Raw genomic sequence first — 22,504 nt, forward strand, 5'->3', positions numbered from 1 at the left:
AAACAGATGATTTCTTAATGATTTAATGCTTTTTTCCCTATTCAGCTACAACTATATATATATATTTATATATATATATATATATAGATATATATATATAAAAAACACTGATATATATACTGTATATACAGAGAGATATATGTCAGATTCAAGCAGTATGATACAGATGAAATGCAGTGATTGAACTTTATACACAAATCTAAAAAATCTTTCATGAATTTGACACAAAATGTTAACACTAGGTATTCAAAAACGTAAAAAAAACAAAAACAAAAAAAAAACAGCATAGCAACAGTATACACAATCTTTTTTTGTTGCATTTTTTTTCAAATTATATATGTATGTAAGTTTATATATCGACTGACAGCTAATGTTATGTACAGTAAAAATAGAGTTATGGCCATGTGTGAGATTCCTGAATCAGCAGACGGGCTGTTTCAACGAGCTGCTGCGGTGAAGCTCGTGAAAACATGAAAATTAAGCTCCGTTCCCTCCGAGTCTGCAGCTCTGCACACCTGCAGACATCCTGCCTCCAACACCAGATTTCACGGGAATGTGCAGCTAAGAAAGTGGCCCTCTGTTCTCCGACATCTGCTGTGGCGACTTCTGTTTCCAACCTAAATATTTCTTCTACCCCGTTACCAAAAACTTGGCTAGACCGGCTAGATTTTGTCGTGGGCGCGGTGCGGCTGGTTACCGGCTGGATGCAGCCGGTACATGTGTGCGTTCAACAGCTGTCAAGGCTAATTTACAGTAAGGCGAGAGAAATCACTGAAGGTCAGAGGTGGACAGGAGCTAGTTGTAGCTACGTTAACGACTTTATTTGGGTTTGATCTTGAAGGCGAGATTGTGTAATTTCTGAAATATGAAAATAACTGAATGATTCCTCTTAAAAATGAGAAGCTGAAGTCATAAAACTCAGTTCAATGCACTCGGGGGGGTTTAGCTGCTACAGCCTGACTGGGTCTGGTATGACCGGTAGCTTATGGTGGCTAACGTTAGCAAACATTACGTATAGATATTCTCTGAAATCGACATTAATCCTGTAATTATCTCTGCCGAGGAAATTAAAACTTGGATGGCGGATGTGTCTCAGTCCAGAACAGACCCCTTTAACTTTTGGCGCGATAACGGGACGGATCCAGGAATTCTTTTTCTTACTTTCTTTAACATTGTGAGATAATAAGTTTCTCCACATTTTCATTAACTTCTCAGGGAAAAATAATTAGGCGTATTTAGATGGTTGGCTGTTGGGCGAAGGGTCTTTGTCTTACTTTTAATGTAGTTCTGTATCTCTGTAAAGCACTTTGAATTGCCTGGTGTCTGAAGTTAGAGTTTTTTCCCTCTCATGAGACACTTGTGAAATACATTTTGTGGACCGGTCCTGTAAAGCTGTAAACCTTCTGCTGAAGCTTACAGCAGTAAAAACACGATCACAGATCCTGTTGGCAGTCTGAAGCGTAAACTGAGATCAGATAAAATCTGCTGAGTGGCTGACTCTTGAGGAACGAGGGGGTCATTGTGGGTGAAGTCTGGGTGTATTTGGATTTCTTCACTGGTACAGTTTTTCCTCCTGAACATGAACATGCTGAGTGGTAAAATATGTGCCTCTTTGTCTTTAAAACCACAATCTCCCCAGAGCAGACGAGGAGCCGATTAGTGATCCAATAAGGGGGGTCAGGACTTCAGCCTTGTGCAAAAATATTGATCAAATGCCTGATCACGCGTTAATGACAGACGTCAATCACTTAAAGTGCCTGTGTAACAACAATCACGATTGAAAAAATTACTCAAAAGGAACATAGAGATGAAAAAAAAAGGTGACAAAATAACACTATTCATGTAAACTAGCAGAAAATAAAGTACAATCTCAGAGCGGGTTAGAAAGGTTCAGATAAACTCGGGTGTATGAAAGCGTTAGTGAACCTACACGTCTACTGTCACCTGATGTAAAAATATATATATTTGGAATGTTTGGTTTCCCTCACTTCCTTTATGCCACTTTGGTAACTGAGAGCGTTATTGACGAGGGTGCATAGGATTTCTGTCTTCTGGCACGACCACACAATACTGACGAAACAGTTATAACAAAAAAACCAACCGTCTGCAGTTCCTGAATAAATACAGTTAATTGCATAACCCTTATAAAGAGACTAGATCCCAGTTTGTGTTTGGTTAGATATAATCCTGTGAGCTGACAGAGGAGGCTATCAGAGGACAGACACAGCTACAGCACCAATGGAGTCACTGAGAGGTGAGTGTCAGGAAAAAAAGGGGGGCGTTCTGTCTTTTCTGGAGCTTTTCCGTCGACACTTTTGGTCAAACTGTGCTGCGCTGATTTGCGTTTCCATTAAAAGGTTGAAGCACCAACCCGACGTCCACTTTCCCCTCCTCAAACAAACAGTACTCGTTTGTACCTTCCGCTGTATTTGACTGTTTCAGCGTGTTTAGTTCCCGATTTGGCTTCACAATAAAAGCTTTCCAGCAACTAAATGAGGGACTTTTATTGTGAAGAATTTGCTGGATTTTAAACTGGTTTATCACCGAAGTAGCGGAGCTTTGTTAGCGCTGATTCTTCGATAACCTGCCGAGAGAAGGAGGATTTAGAGCCACTCCTCTAACACAAGAGTGCATCAGTTAAAGATGCACCTTAAAGCAGGAAATTCTGCTGTGATGGAAATACAAATCCCTGCCGCGCTGGTCCGACGTGCTGAGTGAGACCGACTTGTGTACGGAAAAGCCCCTCTGGCGTCTCAGCCGACAGCCGCCCCACCTGAATCCGAGCCTCAGTTCCTGCTTCCCTGTGAGGTTTCTCCCTCGTTTTTTGCCTTTAAGTTAGCTGAAGCACCTTTGAAACATCGTTACAGCTAGATCCAGGCTGTTGGGAGGAGAATATTTTACAGTGCCTTTTCCCCTGATTTCTTTAACAGTACATGTGTGTTTCAAAGAGCGTGGACTCACAGATAAGACGCCGAGGCTCTCATCTGACTCCCAGACCGAGGGGAGAAAACCTGCCTCATCTAAAACTGTTAGTTTTCTGTGACTGTTAGCTTTATTCTGCTAATGAGTAATGCTTTGTTAATGGCTATGCATAGCGAGTTAAGTTACCTTCCTCTGGTTTGTGTTAGCATTAGCATTCTGCATGTTAGATGAATAAGCCGCAGGCGTAGGGTAAGGCGTGAGCAGTATGTACCCAGGACAGAGTCTCTTTAACCGGGTTAGACGGTGGTAGGAAGTGAGGGGCTGTCCACCGTCTCCACCTTCTGCTCCGGCGAGCAGCAGAGGAAGAGGCGGCTTCCCAGGCTCTTGAAGGCGAAGCCAAAGTACATGATGTGACCCATGGCCACGAAGGAGACGGAGATGATGACCAGCAGGCCGAAAGCCTCCGGGTTCGGGGCCAGAATCACCATGATGAAGTGCAGCAGGTCTAAGAGGTAATTCATGGAGTTCTGGACGCCGTTGATCACACCACGCTCCGACTCGATCACATTCTCCTGGATGAGCTGGGTCACTGTCAGGTCAAAGGACCACAGACCTGCAGGACAGAGATCAACAGTCAGTCCTGATGCTGTTTCTTTACAGCCGCAGTAAAACAACCTGAGAGGACAACAGTAGCTGTAGCAGCAATTATCAGGCAATAATGCTGGAAGCAAAGGTTGCAAATATTGCTTTGACATCCTGCTGAGGTCTTGTGTGAAATTCCGGTGACTTATGGAAAAGTTCAACCTATGGACCTTCTTATAATCGCCTGAGTCACCTTTAGGAAGTCATAATCAAGGACGCGATCTTTTATAATTTTATGAAAGGAAGCGAGAAGTGCCAAAAAAGCAAGGACACTCTAATTTCCTGTCAAAGAACAACAACAAACCAATTTAGACGATGTATCATTTACTTCAGTGCTAATCAATCACTGTCTGAACTCTGGAGCTTCAACTCTGCTGCAGAGAAAAATAATATTAAAGTGGAAACCAATAAATTAGACGAGACCACAGTCTCATAGCAAACCAATTAAAATGCTAAAGGTTTCAATATTCTACTGCCAGGACATTGTGCAAGATAACTTACCAACTCTAGCAGCAATGACGCCAGCAAACAGCAGACTAACAGACATGTAGGACTGCAGAGGGGGCATCTCTTCAGCCGGTGCAGCAGTAGTAGTGGCGTTCACACCAATGAGAACGCCGGTGAGGCTGTGTTCGGCCTCGGGCAGCGCCTTCTCTCCGATCAGATGTGTGTACAGGTCCTGGAAGGGCGAGACGCTGAGGTCGAAGGGGCTCCCGGGAGCAAAGACGGAGACGACGCACAGCATGAGACAAGCCAGCTGGGCCATGCCTGAGATGAAGCCGGTGCGGATCAGGCCGCACTTCTTGCGGACCCAAGTGAAGGCGACGGTGCCGCAGATTCCCGACACGGCCGAGGCCCCCATCAGCAGGCTAAGGACGGAGCCGTTGAGGCCCTGCGTGTAGGCGTAGCCCGTGGTGATGCAGTCGAAGCCCAGCACCGTCATGTAGAGGAAAGCCAGGGACATGCCGGCGAAGAAGATGTTCTGGTTGTAGTAGGCCACCCAGCCGGCCTTCAGGGTGCGCAGAGGTTCGGTCGCCTGGTAGCAGCAGCCGCGCTGCTTTGGAGAGTCGGGTTTGGTGGCGACTGTCGCTTCGTTCATGAGCGGCTGAGACGACTCCTCAGGACTCTGACCGTCCTCCACGTCTGTGAAAGGGCAGAAACACGAATCATCAGACATTTATCCTCAGGTTGTTATCAAACCATCCGGATCTTTAAGTTCTTGTCTATACCTTTCTGTGGGCCGAGCTGTTTGAGCTCCTGCTGCGGCTCCTTCTGACCGGATTTCGTGGCCAGCGCCGGCGTCTTCTGGTAGACCTTCCACAGCAGAGCGTACTCCAGACACATGGAGCACAGATTCCAGCCGGAGATGAAGCCGCAGCCAATGAAATGGGAGCCGAAGGCCATAATCTGACCCACCAGCATGGGAGCCAGGATGTTAGTGAGCTGATCAATAATCCGCACCGTGGCATTCATGTCTGTTGGATACAAAAGAGGAAGAAGATGCAAATCAAGTTTCTGTTTTAATAGATTTTTATACTCATATGACAGCAGGTTAGGGTCACAAAGTTCAACAGGACTATTTTCCATCATGCAGCTGAAAATGAGAGTGAGTCAGCATGCCGGGTCCAAAGTCTGCCCCGCTGGACGGATCTGATAACGGAGTCACGTGAGGACTACACTCGATGATAAGGCAGCTGCGGGTACTAAAAACTGACCTGCCAACCTGCTGCTGTCCTGACCCGCCACCACCACCACCCAGTCCCTCTGGATGGTGATGGAGGTCGCCGTGCTCGCCAGGTTGGCAATGTTAGCGATGGTTATCACCAGGATGTAGCAGGTCGTCTAGGGAGGAGAATAAATAAATAATCAGTTTTACGTAACTAAGGGGCTGGTTAAAATCAAAAATGAATCAGCTGCTGCCAGAGTGAGGCACATTACACAAATCAGACAAAGGAGCAAAGTGAAAAGATTTATAGGGATAAAAATATGTTTTTTCCAAACAGAAATAGACATTTCATCTGCAGACTGGACACTCAGGGCAAATGTGAATTAATCCACAGATTAAAATAGTCCCCGACAGATGCACCATTTTCTCCTGTTTAACTAGTTTTTGCTTAAAATCTGCAGTGATCAGCTGTTTTCTTTAGACAAAACTACACATTTGTCATTTCTCATTTTTGAAATTTCACATCTTCAGGAGGCACCACTTGTCTTTGGGCTGAGTGCCACATTAAAGGTGGAGCAGTCATAAAATATTCAGAGACAGACGAATTAATTTGTTTTTTTCATGGGATTTGTTAAAAGAAATCATTTTGGATCATTAATATTATCATATGTAGGCGCAAAGAGCTGGAAAAGTAGCTAAACAAATCAACAAAACCCAAAAAGCTGAATGATAAAACTTGCTTAATGTGTTCAGTGAGGACTAACTAGAATCATCAGATCTTGGAAGAGTCATGTAGTTTGTTTTAATGCTCTCTACCTTAATCTTTCAGTGATTGGGAAAAATCCTGGAAAACTTCCAACTTCATCCTTTAAACATGGATGAACTGTCAAAGATTTGTACACATTATAGTGTCACTATTTCTTGAAAATGCCTTCAGTTTTACTATTATGACGTAAAGTCAAGAAGAAACTTTGAAAACTGAAGCCGTCTGCACCTCTGACCCAACTTCCTGAATTCAAGTACAGATTCCACCTGATACCGACAACAGAAGACTCACATGTCGCCTTATGCAAACGAGAAAACCGACAACTCCCTGCTGAAAAGAAAAAAAAAATAAATCAATGAGGTTCTGTGAAAATTAACTGCTTAAGAGAAAACGCATGACGGCTGATATGACACTCGACATGTGACCTCGACTGCTGCTGCAACAGAGAAGCGCTGGACGACAGAAAAACGAGCTCACGTTGCATATTTTAATGCAAATACGGCTCGTTTGTTGATCTGTCTGCACACAGAAAACACAGCTGCTCCGATCTGAACAAGCCCGGCCGCATTTCTGCCTCTCCGTCATGTGATGGGCCTTGAACACAATCTGCTGACTACACAGCCTTCAGCAAGGAGACACTCAATCTCCTGTTTCACCCACTTCTCTCCACCTACACACACACAGTCCAGCACCAGCCAGCCCCCTAAACACTCTCACATGGTGAAATCCCCCCGACGCTTTCTCCGGAGAAGCTAAAGGCGTCCCACCAATGCAGAGTTCAACTCTGGAGACATCCAACACCCCCGTTAACAGAAAGGCTTTTGTGTTTCAACCTGACACCCTGACCGGGTCTGTAAACCTGTCAGTCCTGCGTGTCGGTCAGCTGCAGAATTAGTTCCACGTCGTTGTGGTGAGGCCACATAGCTCAACAAGTGTAAACAAGTCCTGAGCAAACCACCGACACACATCTCGTCCTGCAGACTTTTAAGGACATGTTTGTGTGTAATTGCCTCTCATGTTTGGTTTACGAACGTCACTCAGCACTCTTTGTTTTCTTGTGATTATAAATATTATCACGAGCTCAGAAATTAATTTAAAAAAATCAAATTAAACTTGAGTTAATGGTTATTTCTCTGTTAGAAACGATGGCTGAGCAGTCCTTAAAACAATATCTCAACATTTTCAGGCTTAATATATACCCCGATCATTTTAAATGTCCTCAAAAGCACTTTATAAATACTACGAGTGGGCAAAAAAAAACCACTATATTTTTGGCCAAATGCCTCAAAATAAATTAGATTTGATTTTCTGGAGCTGACCCAGTTCTGGAGCGGGTCAGTAAGCCCTGGGCTGAAGTCGAGGTGAGCCCACTCTGGAATGTGCCGGTGAGAAAATCACTATTACACAGTCGTAAAGGTTTGTAAGCATCAGCTCCAACTTTATAATGGTCATCCAAATACTGTTTATACATAAACTGCACATTATTCATTAACCATTTACAAAGTCTTATAAACATCAGCTGCAACAATTGCTTAATCATCATCGCTGGTTAATGTTTTGGCTCATTGGAATTTTGTAATCTTACCAATTTATTCTGTTAAATGTATATTTTACTGTTTATTAGTTGTTACAATTGTTTCTGTCTTTTTGGCTTTTGTCTCTAAATACATTTTGTTAACTTAATATCCCACGTTTTACACTTTGAATTACTTTGATTAGTTTCAATGTTTGATGAGGTTTGTTCACTATTAACTAAAGTTTAATTAGCTATAAATTTAACATGTATTGTTTTGGATCTTCTTGTTACTTGTGCTGTGATTTAAATGAACAAAAACTCTAACTTGCACCTGTATTTGTTTAAAGAATGTAAATTACAGTGTGCACCTAAAAGACATAGTTAGGCTCCCCAGCTCAACCGGTGTAACAGGTCACTCTGGAGCTGTGTCAATATTTTTGTTAAATTTCTCAGGGAATAACACAAAAGGAGGCTGTTGAGTGCCATTCCAGTAAAATGTTGAATATCATCCGCATTGATGTATAAAACAAGAAGCTGTGTGATACAACCCTGTCTGAGAATTTAAATTACAAGTAATCTACCGTCGATTTAAGTTATTGGAACAGTCAAAGGTCTTTTCACTCATCATGTGAAAGCAGTTCAGCTGGTCATAAATATCACACTGACCGGCGTCCATATCAGTAAAAACTCCTGGAGTCAAAGTGCTGCGCTTGAGGACAAGCAGCTAAAAAATAATGTTTTTTTTTTCCCCCTCCATCAGATCACATCCAAACAGCCAGTGATCTTACCAGAATCCATCCATTGTACAGCTCCACAAGCTGTTCTTTGAACTGGAAAACAACCATCAGGAGGATCCCGCACAGGATGACGCAACTGTTCTGGACGAGCAGCGAGGTCTGGGCCACTGTGGAAACACCACGAAGAACATTAGGGACAGAAATCTGATCAAAGACAAGAGATTTCTGTCTGACAAGCTGGTTCATTAGGGCGCTTTAACAAGATGGGCCGGACACGTCCGCCCCCTCCTCCTCCGGCTCCATGAACTGATCCAACAGTGCCAAATTCCTCTACGAGGGGAACATTTAAACTTTGAACATTTGTGACAGACAATCCCTGACGGGCAGACACGCTTGTGATTCCTCACCTTTAAGTCTGGGATTCCTGTCCACCCAGTCCCCAATGATGGCCCCCAGCAGCAGCACGGACCCGGCCACCACCAGCCCGTAGACGGCCGTGAGCAGCAGGCTGTTCCCATACAGCTCCACCAGGAACACAGCCACGGCGAAGTTCCACATCCTGTCACCCTGTGGATTAAAATAATGATAATAATAATCTGATTAGTAATCTGCCAGGGGATGACACTTGATCACAGTGTGTGGTGTGTTGTGTTTTTTTTTCCCTTTCTTTCTCCTCACTTTAGGAACATGACATTATTGTATTGTGTGGTTGAGCCAAAGAAAGAAAAAAAAAACATGTCACCTTGTGTTGTGATGACAGTTTAATAACCACACATAAGGGCGCAACAATAACACATAAATACATGATGCTGTGTCATTTAAAATAGCCTGTGATGGTGTGTGTGTGTGTGTGTGTGTGTGTGTGTGTGTGTGTGGTTTCTCTTACCCATGTTGACAGAGCATGGCCCATGTAGATCAGGAATTTAGCTGAGGTGAAGAAGTCAGTGATGGATTCTGTGAAGGAGGACAAACGTTCATGTTAGACCTCCATCAGCAGACATTAACGCTCCGGTGTCGTGAGAATTTATCATAAAAAAAACAAGAAAAAAAAACAAACATGCAGTGACAGTAAACCTACCCCAGCAGGTCTTCTTGGGTGAAGAGGTATCCATCTTAAAGCTTGTCCGAGTGTAAAATCAAAAAACCAAACAACCGAGTGAATGTCTGTTTTTGCTGTCTCCTCTTTTGTGATAGCCGTTAAAGCAGGTCGACCTACTGCTGCATCACATCGATACACAGAAGGAAAAAAAAAAAACACACGAGACACACGTCTTCCTCCTGAAGTCTCCTCTCCAAACTTAGCTAACACTGTAGCTGAAGTCGGAAAGAGATGTTTTTGTGAGCTAAAGAGCCGGAGAGCCTTTTTATAAGATGAAGCCGGAGCTGCTCCGTGTCCGACGGTTAGCTCTGCTCTGCTGCCGCTCTGTTTACGTCCCGCCCCCAATATACCCACGCGGTCACGTGACCGGCCGTTATTTACATTGTGTCAAAAACAAGTGCTGTCCTCCTCCTCCGCTGGCCCCGCCCCCCATCTGCACCCCCCCCCGCACCGCACCGCACCGCACCGCACCTGACCGCTGCTCACCGCTGCGCGCACTCAAAATAAAAGAAAACCCAGAAACATGTCCGCACAGAAGAAAGGTGTCATTGTTATCAGGAGGGTAAAGCTCCCTGTTTACCTGCTGTGAGCCGCCCAATCAACACCTGACTGCACCTGTACACAGGGCAGGTATTTATACTACACCTATACACAGGGCTGGTATTTATACTACACCTGTACACAGGGCTAGTATCTATACTGCACCTGTACACAGGGCTGGTATCTATACTGCACCTGTACACAGGGCTAGTATCTATACTGCACCTGTACACAGGGCTAGTATCTATACTGCACCTGTACACAGGGCTAGTATCTATACTGCACCTGTACACAAGGCTAGTATCTATACTGCACCTGTACACAAGGCTAGTATCTATACTGCACCTGTACACAGGGCCGGTATTTGTACTATTGTTTATTCTAAAAGTACTAGTAATAGCAGTACTAATACCAGTACTAATACTAGTAATACCAGTACTACTGTGTGTATATATATATATATATATATATATATATATATATATATATATATATATATATATATATATATATATATATATATATATATATACACACCAGTTAAATTTCAGCCCATTATAACATTATATCAATATAGTAAATATTATCTTATATCAAATGTACCTAATTATCAAAGTAAAACTATATGGTACATATATTTACATGTTTGTATAAAATTTGATTGTTGATACAATAAATACATTTGAAAATGTGCTACTTTGGTTTCGATGCAACATGAAACCTGCAAAGTAACTAGTAACTAAATTATAACTAACTAAATTAAGTAGTTAAATAAATGCAATAGAGTAAACAGTACAACATTTGTGGTGGAATGGAAGTATAAAGTAGGAGAAAATCAGGACAATACAGACTAAATGTTGCATAAATTCAGATTTACAATAAACAAAAAAAAACTGTTGTTAATGGAGCTATAGCTGCCAGCTCCTCCTGCCAGATCCAATAATCTGCTTATCATTTAATTACACACGGTTCTTACTCTTTATACACAACCTCCACCTGGGAGGTAAAAAAAAAACTGAGCAAACAGCAGACGAGAGCAGAGAAGCTGTTCTGAGAGTTAAACATTAACTCGTCTGTGCATTTGATGCCACACAGCACAAATTAAAGCATTTGGAACGTTGGGTTTTTTTTTTCTTCCTTGACCTGTTTACCAAGTCGTCTGTTGCAAGAGACAAAATGTGTACAAATCACACATTTGGATGACTTGCATTTGTTCACCTATGTCAACAGAGGAGGATCACGGCGGTAATTACAGGCTGCAGGTGATCCATGTAGAGTAGTAAACACTGGGTCAGTGAGCACATGGCTAATACGGGCACAGAGGACTATAAAAGGCCGTTATCAGCCGACAGAGACCCTCAGTGTCTTCAGACCGACCATGTGATGAAGGATATAACGTGACACATGCACGTATGTGGGTTAGTCTGCCGCGTCTTATCTCTGTTTTAATAGCTCTCTCTCTCTCTCTCTCTATCGACTGCTCCACTTTCTGTTATTCCCTAAAATGTTCTGGAAGCTGAAGTAAGACAACAGAAATGTGCTCCTGTCATCTGAACAACAAAACATCCACCCAAACTCGGCCCGAATCCACCCAAAATGACTGTGCTGGAGCCGAGCCGCCGGATCCTTCGTGCAAGATTTTCATTGTGTCCATCCACAAAACATTTATTATTACATCCAGACCTGTTGCAACACGCTCTGAAGTACGAGTTTGATTCAGAACATGATCCCCAGAGTGTTTTTAAAGAAGTTACTGACTACAATGGCTAGAGTTTGGAAACCTTGTGCTGATTTTATACGCATTCGAATCCACATTTTAGCCTCAAAATGTTTATTTGTTGATGTCAGATGTTATAAGCAAACATCAGTTGTGAAGTGAAAACAGATTTCTGCCAAATAATGTGTATAAATCAAGAATCTATGATGTAAGATGAGTGGGATCTCTCTCAGCTAACGGGTGCTTGATCCCTGAAATTAAATGTTATATCTTGTTTATTCAATCCTGACTGATAAATGAATGTGAACTAACTAACTGTGGTTTTAAAACACGTCACTCAAGGACTGATTTTTCTAGATAAACAATTAATCTTGTGCACAACGACCCCATAAAATCACAGCCAATCATTTTCACTCTTCAGTTTTATACCGATCAAACACAGAAGCTATTCTGCCTTAATTAATCACCTCTAGAGTTGCTGGTAGGAGGATTTTGTAACTTCTGGACTGAGCCATGCTAACTGCTTCCGTCTGTTTCCATTCATCATGCTAAGCTAGTAGCCGCTGACTGTAGATGTCCAGGTTCTTTTATTCTTTGTTTTCGTTGAACCTTCGCTCATGCTCTGCGTTTATTTCTTGAGTTTTGCAGAGTTTCTTTAATTGGCAAAGGGAAGTTTGGGAGTGAAGCAGTTTTGTAACCTCCAGACGGAGCCATGCTAGCTGTTTCCCCTTATTTCCAGTCTTTATGCTAAGCTAAGCTAAGCTAATCAGCTGCTGGGCTTAGCTTCATATTTGGTGTACAGACTTGAGGGTGGTATCAATCTTCTCGTCCAATCATTAATGGGAAAGAGATTAAAATTATTTGCCCATAAAAACAGTTTGAAGGCCTTTATAAAGTTATTAAAAACTAAATTTTCACACCATCCAGTCTCTATATTTGAACGCGTAGCACTATAATTATACATGGCTGCTAATAAATCGTGTTATTTTTAGACATGTAGATGAAAATAAAAAACACAAAAGCACTATTTTCTGCCTGGAGCAACACGTCGGCCTGCTGTGCCGTGTGCCATCTCATCGTATGAGGGAGCAGAAGTGAACATAAGCACATATTTTGAGCCCAGTGATGACAATAGGCCCTTCTATCCCTTTGTGATCTATTCAAGGACCACACAGAGAGCTCTCAGCCGTTTGAAAGTCTGCACACAGTGAGCTACAAACAGATTACCAGCCACACTATTAGTGGGTCGGTGTGTCAGCCGGTCGGGCTCAGGTACCTGTCATCAGCGGTCAGACGGCTGCTGTGTCATCCTGCGGCCACGTGACCTGCAGGTATGTCTGGGATCCCTTTCACAGCCCGACAACAAGCTGTGTTTACTTCGGCTAAATTTGTCCTTCCAGGACAAAAATACGAGGATGACTTGCCTCCTGCGGCCGTCAGACGTCAGGCAGTCAGAAGCCGCAGCTAAAGTCGGGATGGAGGTGGAGGCAAGGTGTGAAATCTCACCTGAAGGATCAGATTATTCATCTCTTTTTAATGCAGGGCTTCTTACCTTTTCTGTGCTGAGCTCTTGTTGCATCAGGGGCTAAAAGGCATTATATTACTGCTCAACTATATGTGGGTTTTAACGAAGGCTGGGCTTTTGAGGTTCAGCCACCAGGACTGACAATAGGACACCAGAAACAATGATTACGATTATCTCCTCTTCCCATTTTTGGAACATAACGCCGCTGCGGTCGTATTGTTTCCGTGGGCATCGACTCTGCTCCAACAGAGAATGATAAACATCAGAGGTCACTGTCTGGCCACCTTTTCCCAAAATGACGGCCCGTGTTTCCAGGGATTGAAACAGTAAACACCTGACAGCTGTTTCAGATCGATATAACGTTGCAGCTCAGCGGGCAGCGGACCAACGTGAGACCTCAGACAGGTGTGTTTGTCCGTCACACTGCAGCTCTGAAAGGTGCTTGACCGACCGCCGGACAAAGATCAACGTTGGTTTCATCATCCTCTTCACCATCATTTATCTTTAGCGGTTGTTGACCACCGACGGGACAGTGAAGCTCAGGTCGAGATGGATAATGTCATGGGACTGGAAGGTTGTTGGTTTGATTCCCACCATTTTTGATAAGACTCAGCAGATAATGGATGTTTTGTTTTGATGTTCTGGTTCAGATTTGAATCATTATCAGAAGATAAATGATGATTTTAATCTAATTCTTTGGTTTCTGACAAAATGTCTGTAACAAACTACACTCCCATCAGCCTCATGGCAACACTTTTAATGTAACATGTAATGCTAAAATGTTACATATTATATCTTTAACACAAACCTCCACCTCCAGATTTAACAATTATTAATATGTTACATTTTTTTTTAAATCCTTTCTTAGAAATACAACATAAAAAAACACATTTATTTTAGGTGAAATAATCACAGTTTTATTTTTAAACAGCTGTTTGCAGGATGCTTATATTAATAACTAATTAACTAAATAACTAATAAAACAATTTCTGTAATTTAAGGTCAGTTTGTTTATTCAGCCATGAAAACAAATAGAGTTTGTTTATTTGGTTTGTTTAAGCAGAAAAAGATTTTTTTCGTTGGATTAAAATGTCTTCCCTAAAACTACGGAGTGAACCTTTATCGTTCTGAAATGACTCAGCGATCTCTCAGTCACTTCCATATTTTACTTCCAGCAGCCTCGTCATGACCACAGGAAGGTTTGTTTCCTCATTTCTCTCCTCATTGGCTGAGTCAGTTTTCCACCTTGATGGAAGCAGAAACATGAGAACTAAGTTCATATGACTTCAACTGAGAGCGAAAAAAAAAAAAACGATTCTTGCCCTGTGACTTCGAACAGGATGAAACAGGAGCTGACTTTGACTCTGATCACGTTGTGCGAAAGTAAAACAACTGTGTTGGGAGATAACTAACAAGAAAAAGAAGTTAAATACCGCATGTGTGTTTGAATGTTTGAGATAAACTGACAGATAAAATGTCCCTGTCAGTGTTTCTGTGAAAATTCTCCTATTGCTCAAGATAAATAAACTAAATCCTCTTGGACTTGCTGGAAAACACGTCGTCACAAAGATAAGAGTTTCTACACAACTCATCACTGAAGCAGTTAAATAAGGTTTTCACTGCAGGACTTGTGTGTAATGGAGTATTTTCACAGTGTGGTATTAGTTCTCCCACCTGATTACCTGAGTAAAGAATCTGACTACTTCTATCATTACTTTCCCTTCATGGCATTTCCACAAGACATTTAACTGTGATATAAATACAAACTGCACATTCTGCACCGCTCAACCTGAAACTGTGGAAACGATGAAAGATGTTCTCTAATTTAATACCAACACTTTTTTTCCCCCAAATATCTTGCATTATTATTGTATATATGTTATATTTTACCATTCTATTTGATAAATAATGAAAAAATAAACGTACACCTCCTGTGCATCTTAACTTAAACCTTCTGAAGAGACCTTATCTTTTGTTTTAATGATGATTTAATCGCACATTTACTACTAATACATTTTTAATTTTTTTGTAAAGTGCTGACAGTTTGTTATTTCACACACACACACACACACACACACACACACACACACACACACACACACACACACACACACACACTTTATTTAAATATGTGAAATTGTGATCTAGAAGCTGTAAATAAAAAAACACTGTTGTGTCCACCTCCGACCTGCAGGGGGCGATGACGTCAATCTGTTCATCCCTCCGAACCCGGAAGTGCTTTCCAGGCTGTCGTGCGTGCACCGTGTTTACACTGAGGTCAGCTAGCTTCAGCTACACGAGTATTAACTCTGAACTTTATTATTTATCTTCGTTTTATTTAACCAACATGTCTTCCGACGACACATTTGAGGGACAGTCTGCACTGAAGGAGGAACTGAACAAAAAGGTGAAAAGATTTAAGCCTTCGTAGCTCCAATGTTAGCAGCAAACATTAGCCGGTGAACGTGTAGCTAGCTTAGCAAATCTGAATGTGGGGTACAAATACACGTTTATGTTTCAGTGTTAATGACTCTTTTCTACAAGAAACGCCTTGAAATTGTTGCCTGAATTATATAAAATATTATCAGCTCAGTGGTTTGATTCGTGTTGTTAACTTTCAGATAAAGGAGCAGAAGATTGTGCTGGACGAGCTCTCCAACCTGAAGAAAACCAGAGTGAGTTTGTGTTTTATTTTAACTTAATTGAAAGAATTGAATTGAATTCATGTAATACAGGCAGAACAACAAACATGTTGGTCATCATAAAGACTGCAGAATCTGGGAATATAGAAAAATAAATGACGAATTATAGTGAAACAAAAAATATAGTAAGTAAATAAAATTCAATCACTACAGGGAAGAAAAAAGGAAGAAAATGTAAGAAAAGGAAAAAAAAACAAAACAACAAAGAATAAGAAAACAGCCAACATGTACCCGAAATTCATGTATCCATGGATGAGTATGAAGGCCTGAAACTGCCAAATAATAATAAAAAAAGATTAATAAATATGTCAATAAATGCACCAAAATGTCAAATTAAAAATACAATGTGAGCATGAATTGATTTGTAAAATTTGAGATAAATATACATATTACTCCATGGCATATTTATTTCAGATTTTAACTTTTAGGTATAATACATTGTTGTTATTGTTAATTGTCTAGTTTAAGGTAAAATAATCTAAAGAATATCCAAGCTGTTGTTTTCTTTTGTCTCCTTTTCTCTCTCAGCAGTTTGTGTATTAATGCACATTTTGTATTTCTTTGTCCTCAGAAAGTTTACATCCAGCAGAGGAACAGCAACATCTTCTTCCTAGCAGACAGAAGTCAGACACTGAGTTCTTGCAAAAGTGAGTTGAGAGCTGCAAACATGATTCAAAGTCTTTGTATTTATTTATTTTATTTATTTGACAGGGACCGTGCACAGTGTCTCAGCTGTACCAGAGTTAGCTGTAACTTAATATAAATCTGTAGTCCCTGTGTCATGAAAATAAATACTATAGCATACAAAAAAGTTATAACATAAACATAATCACTTTAAACATACTGATAAATATTTTCTGTGTACAGAGGAGCTGGACATCATGAAAAAGGAGCTGCAGGATTTGTAAGACCAACCTTCACAACAACAATGTGCGGCATCTTCTGTCTGTTGACTTTAACGCCCTCTCAGTTTGAGAGGGACAAAACAGTTCATGAACATTTGAAGAGAAGAGGACCCAGCCAGAGCCAGGACCTCACAGTTACAGGTTCCTGTTATCAGTGTTTATTCTCTGCTCACGTCCTTCACATGAGAGGCCTTCTAACACCTCAGCCAGTCGAGGACAACGCTGGGAATGTGCTCGAGTGGAACGGGGAGATTTTTGGAGGTCTTCCAGTGAAGCCTCAGGAAAATGACACCACTGTTGTCTCGCAGCGGCTGTCAACCTGCAGCAGCCCCTCAGAGATTCTGTCAGTTCTGTCCTCTATACGAGGACCGTGGGGGTTTGTTTACTACCAGAAGGCTGGAGATTATCTCTGGTTTGGGAGAGACTTCTTTGGCAGACGGAGTTTGTTGTGGAGATTCGATACAGAGCTCAACGCCTTGACTCTGACTTCTGTGGCAGCCCGTGGTTCTGGATCTGATCCGGCTGTTTGGCAGGAAGTCCCAGCTGCTGGTGTGTACAGGATTGACCTGAAGGCGACTGCAGAGTCTGGATCTGTGATGTTTGAGGTTTATCCCTGGGCTGATGGAGGAACTGATGAAGTCTCGAGCTGCTGTGAAACCATATCAGAGTCTGTTCCCAGCAGCTGCACTGCTGTGATGAATCAGTCCGGCCTCGTGCTGCCCACACCTGTGTGTCCTCTGAATACAACCATCCCGACGTCATTCAATGAGACAGAAGATCATCAAAACTCGTCTGTTAAAGATCTGGAGCAGCTGCTTGCAAGCAAAGACAAAAACGATGAGGTGAACCAACTTATCAGTGTTCTCAGTGAGGCTGTAAGGCGTCGAGTTCAGGCTCTGCCCCTCAGGGAACAAGACGCCTCTCTTCCTGATGAGCGGGCGAGTGTTGCTTTACTTTTCTCAGGGGGGATCGATTCGATGATCCTGGCTGCTTTAGCTGACCGTCACATACCTGCTCATCAGCCAATAGACCTTCTCAATGTAGCGTTTAAACTCCAGGAGCCAAAGAAGCAGAAAGAGTCTGCAAACAAACACAAGAAACACAACAATAAGCCAAAAACTGCTGCAGCTGACTCTCGAACATCCGGGCCGTTTGACGTTCCAGACAGAATTACAGGAAAAGCCGGTCTCAAGGAATTACAAGACTTGAATCCTGAGAGAAGGTGGAATTTTGTGGAAATCAACGTAACGCAGGAGGAGCTGCAGAAAATGCGCGAGGAACGGATCTGTCATTTGGTTTACCCGCTTGATACGGTGCTGGATGACAGCATCGGATGTGCCGTGTGGTTCGCAGCGAGAGGGACGGGGTTCATCATGGAGGACGGCGACCAGAGGGCCTTCACATCCTCAGCAAAGGTGGAGAACAGACCTTTTTTTATCAATCCAGAAGATTTGATCACAAACTAAAAAAAAAAGTTATACATTGAGCTATGTTTCTCTTCCTCCTAGGTAATTCTGACAGGAATCGGAGCGGATGAGCAGCTAGCAGGTTACTCCAGACACAGAGTCCGATTTAAGACGTCTGGATTTGAGGGGCTGATTCAGGAACTGGCCATGGAGCTGGGCAGGATCTCCTGCAGGAATTTGGGCCGAGATGACCGAGTGATCGGAGACCACGGGAAAGAGGCGAGGTGAGTGTGATACCTGATTCGACCTCCAGGTGTTACCAGAGCCTGATGTGATGGGACGATGTGTCTTTGCTATGGTTTAACATGTAAAAGGTATTATTAAATTATATTTAATGCAGAATTTGCATTTTGTGTGATCTGGCGCCCCCCACAGTTCCTGAGTGCAACAGCAAAGTTATAAAATTTACAAATCTCCGGTCTGTAACAATCATATTTCCTCAAAACGTTTGAGGGAGCGTTCATGAGAACCGGTTGGATTTACAACACAAAAACATATTGCCTGCAGGCGAGGAGTCATAAAATGTGGAAGCAGATTCCAGAAAACAGTAAATCCTTTCTTTGTGCGGTGTATGCTCCTTTCTTTAGTCTTGGCATTGTGACGTGGAGCCAGCATGAACAACGCCAGGACTCTGAAACTGAAGCTGCTACATGGAATTCTGCCATCATTCATTATTAATACTTGTGTTTTCTGTTAAAGAAGCCCATCATGCCAGTGAAGGAACATTAACTATGCTCTGGACTGAAACAGGCTTCATCCTGTCAAACAGTGAGATCTGAGTCTGATGGAACAGAGCAAGAAGTGGAATTAAGTTTCAGGAATCCACTTTTTCTTTTGAGGCTAAAAGATATCAGAAGAAGTTCCTTTGATTACATTTATTTGTTTCTGTCCAAATCAGGAAAGGATTTACTTTCAGGCCAAACTGAGGTCTGTTTGTTTACAGTATGTCCAATGACAGATGAACATACGTTCACCTCCACATTAAGAGTCTTGAACTGATCCAACTCTTGACTGCAGATTTCCCTACTTGGACGAGGACGTGGTGAGCTACTTGAACTCTCTTCCCGTGTGGGACAAAGCAGATCTGACGCTCCCTCGAGGCGTCGGGGAGAAACTCCTCCTGAGACTGGCGGCGAAGCAGCTCAGGCTCGGCCAATCAGCCGTCCTGCCCAAGAGAGCCATGCAGTTCGGCTCCCGCATCGCAAAGATGGAGGACAAACGTGAAAAGGCCTCAGACAAATGCACAAGACTCCTCACCGGATAGACAAAATCATTGGCTGTGATGAAAGAATATAAAAATCATTTTAATAGAAAAATATGAATTATAAAATGATGTACAATTGATATTTACAGTTGAAATTCTTGATTTCCTCTTACAGATTCTTGAAGTTGATCATTTGATTGTCTTTGTGCTCATCTTGGATACTTTTTTAAACACGCCGCAATAAATATGGTGGATTTGTCCATCTGTGTCCTCTACACCATGTAAGACTCAACATCCTGCAGTTGTTCTCTGAAGTAAAGGTCACATTCAATATAAGAGGGAAGGTTTCCAACATCGAACCGGCCAGAGATCTGATGGACGTAAACCGGCTTCCTGAAAGACAAAGAAACAACGAAAACAGCCTTGTTATTAAGAAAAACACAAATAGATCAAACTCAAAAAGTCTTATGTCTTTATGTTGAGTATTTACATCATTATACACAAATGAAAAATGACCATCTGCCTGTCACAAAGCAGGATTATAATATTATTTCCAGAGTGAAACTTGGCCCGCAGCCTCTTGAGGGTCCAGCAGAAGTTACCTTGGAATGAGCCAAGACACAAAGTTTCCTGGAGCGTCTTTCTCTTCAATCGGAGCCTCCTGAGGAAGTGAAAAGTTGTGAAAATTAAATAAAAACACACCACTGGGTCTGAATTCATGTCACATGTGGGACTTGACAAGTTTACCTTCTTCTCCTCAATGAAGGTGTCCAACAGAGGAAGGCTGTTCTTCGAAAACACGTAGAAACAGGGACACTGAAAAGCGAAGAAGTTATTAGCTGGGTGTTGCCTGAAAGTTTGATTAACACTTTGACTGCGTACGTTGGGCATCACGTAACATGTCATGAACTTGATAATCGTCACGTCGGACAGCAGGATTGGAAGCCATTGAACCGACAAGCATTGTTCAGTGTTTGTGGTGAACTTACAGCTCTCCTCGACTTCGTCTCAGTAGGAAGAGGTTTCTCCTTCATACAGAGGACGCGCAGGTCACCGTCCACTTCCAATATCCCGTATTTATGAGTTTCTATAAAGACACGTACAGAACCAACAACAGTTAACAGCTTCTGTAAGGTTAAACTTGAAGCCTGGCTGCTTTACAAACTCACCCTCGTCTTTGCACTGGTACGACAGCACCAGGCAGCTGTCCTCACACTTCGCCTGGTGGCCAGAAAACGTCTCTTTGACTTTACTGAGGCTGAAATCTTCTTTGAACAGGGTGTCACTGTGGATGGAAAAGAAGCCTTGAGTTCACAGCTCAAACAACATCTCTGTGCGTCATACTGATCATGCTAACTCAGTAAACTCACCCCCCAATCACCAAGACATGGTCGTCTATCTTGAAGTGTTTCACTGCTAGTTGCAGACAGGCCACAGCGCCAAGACGCCCCTGATAGAAGGAAGAAAGTTGACTTGATTACGAGGTTTAATCATGCTGATAATAATGTGACCATCTCTGAGCTAAAGAAACCCGTCTAAAATCTTAAGACTTGCTTAAGCACAAGCTTGCTCTACTGTACTTGAACCAAAGTTACCGAGCCAGGTGTACTGGGTATAAAAAGACGATATGTTGTAAAAACAATTGTTGTAAAGTTGCGTTTACCTCGTTGGTTCTCGTCTGATCGTTGAGAATCTTGACATTTGTGAAATTTGACGCCCACTCCTCAAATGCAGCGTGATAAACAGCGTTAGTCTGTGGAGAGAACAACAGGAAGAGATGAACAGGAGCATAAAGGGTCTCAGTTCAGGTTTAAACTTTATTTTCTTGATTAAACAATTTGTTATTTTCACTATAAAATGTCAGAAGATGTCTTCCTCAAATGTCTTGTTTTGTTCACAACCGGAAAATATTCAGTTTACTGTCATAGAGGAAGAAAAACATACGTTTAAGAAGCTGGAATCTGAGAATTGCTTGTAAAAAATCTACCAAAACTATCAATATAGTTGGCGATTAATAGAATAGTTGACAAGTAATCTATTAACCACCAGGCTGTGGCTATATTTGAGACGTCTGCTGTGATTTTTACTACATAAACAATTGTACTGGATGCAAAGTTTATATACAAAATATAGTCAAACTAGTAATCATAATACAATATTACTAATTTTAGTGTCATGATTTTTGTTTTTACTCTGTTCTTATTGATGCAGTGACATGCAAATATTTACATATTTTCAACTTAAATTCAAGGCTTTTAAAGAACTTTTCAAGAACATTTTAGACGCATTAAAAACTTTTGTACAAATCATCCTCAACTTGTTCAAGCACTTAAGATAAGTATGAATGTATATAGTATATGTATTCAGTCCTGTGCAAAGATTTGTTTTATGTAAGTTAGGAACATGGTTATCAAGGTGAGTTAATCTACATTTTAGCCACCAGCTAAGTGCAAGTGTAAAGTAAACAACGAGAAAAAAAAACAAATCTAAATTATTAGCTCAATGTTGTGGAGACAGAAGTGTTATTTTCCTCTCAAACCAAGAAGCAGCATAAAATGAACAATCGTCATAATTTTGGTGACAAAAATTAATAATTAACAACTATTTTATTTTTGATTTGGGTGTTTACTGTAGCTGTCAGTCATTTAAGTTACCTACAACAACATAGATGGAGTCCACACAGCCGGAGGCGGTCAGAGCCTGGACCCAGTGAGAGACCAGAGCGCACCGTCCCACCGGCAGCAAAGGCTTGGCGGTACCGGCCAGGTGAGCGAACCTCCCGCTGCTGTCAGCCAGCACGTCCCTCTGGAGCCTGGTCCCATAACCGGCGGCGAGAATTACAGCTTTCATTTAAACTCTGGACCGACACGACGCTCACTTGTTAGCTCTGTTAGCTATATTAGCGGTGTTAGCACTGTTAGCTTTGTTAACGGTTAACAAATTACAAACACGTAGGAGAGAAAAGTTAGCAAACATTCCATTAGCCAGGTCCTGACTCATCTCGCGAGATTACCCGCCAGGGCAACGGTCAAAAGTCCAGCTACGCGAGATCACAGATGAGTGTCGGAATTAAAACGCTTCCGGTTACAATTTTCAA

General features: G+C 42.1%; 4 protein-coding genes across 4 annotated transcripts; 2 read left to right on the plus strand and 2 right to left on the minus strand.

Moving 5' to 3' along the window:
• Positions 1–7: 7 nt before the first annotated feature.
• slc40a1 (solute carrier family 40 member 1) lies at positions 8–9,684 on the minus strand. Its single transcript, XM_037109751.1, has 8 exons — positions 9,328–9,684; positions 9,136–9,203; positions 8,657–8,816; positions 8,301–8,416; positions 5,280–5,406; positions 4,794–5,039; positions 4,066–4,707; positions 8–3,535 (listed from the first exon to the last, which is right to left on the minus strand). Exons 1-8 carry the CDS (start codon positions 9,359–9,361, stop codon positions 3,219–3,221), a joined length of 1,710 nt encoding a protein of 569 aa, XP_036965646.1. The 5' UTR covers positions 9,362–9,684; the 3' UTR covers positions 8–3,218.
• A 5,665-nt stretch (positions 9,685–15,349) lies between these two features.
• On the plus strand, positions 15,350–16,841 carry LOC119025434 (ASNSD1 upstream open reading frame protein-like). The gene is made up of 4 exons (XM_037108986.1): positions 15,350–15,537; positions 15,752–15,805; positions 16,404–16,479; positions 16,700–16,841. The coding sequence occupies exons 1-4, from the start codon at positions 15,478–15,480 to the stop codon at positions 16,738–16,740; spliced, it is 231 nt and encodes a 76-aa protein (XP_036964881.1). The 5' UTR covers positions 15,350–15,477; the 3' UTR covers positions 16,741–16,841.
• asnsd1 (asparagine synthetase domain containing 1) lies at positions 16,725–19,675 on the plus strand. Its single transcript, XM_037108984.1, has 3 exons — positions 16,725–18,152; positions 18,246–18,427; positions 19,221–19,675. Exons 1-3 carry the CDS (start codon positions 16,761–16,763, stop codon positions 19,465–19,467), a joined length of 1,821 nt encoding a protein of 606 aa, XP_036964879.1. The 5' UTR covers positions 16,725–16,760; the 3' UTR covers positions 19,468–19,675.
• Positions 19,487–22,424, minus strand: zgc:136439 (uncharacterized protein LOC678627 homolog). Its single transcript, XM_037108985.1, has 8 exons — positions 22,066–22,424; positions 21,071–21,160; positions 20,778–20,857; positions 20,577–20,692; positions 20,397–20,494; positions 20,155–20,223; positions 20,010–20,068; positions 19,487–19,800 (listed from the first exon to the last, which is right to left on the minus strand). The coding sequence occupies exons 1-8, from the start codon at positions 22,255–22,257 to the stop codon at positions 19,680–19,682; spliced, it is 825 nt and encodes a 274-aa protein (XP_036964880.1). The 5' UTR covers positions 22,258–22,424; the 3' UTR covers positions 19,487–19,679.
• Between the last annotated feature and the right edge of the window lie 80 nt (positions 22,425–22,504).

Source organism: Acanthopagrus latus, chromosome 9 (genome assembly GCF_904848185.1).
Source record: "Acanthopagrus latus isolate v.2019 chromosome 9, fAcaLat1.1, whole genome shotgun sequence".
Lineage (NCBI taxonomy): Eukaryota > Metazoa > Chordata > Actinopteri > Spariformes > Sparidae > Acanthopagrus > Acanthopagrus latus.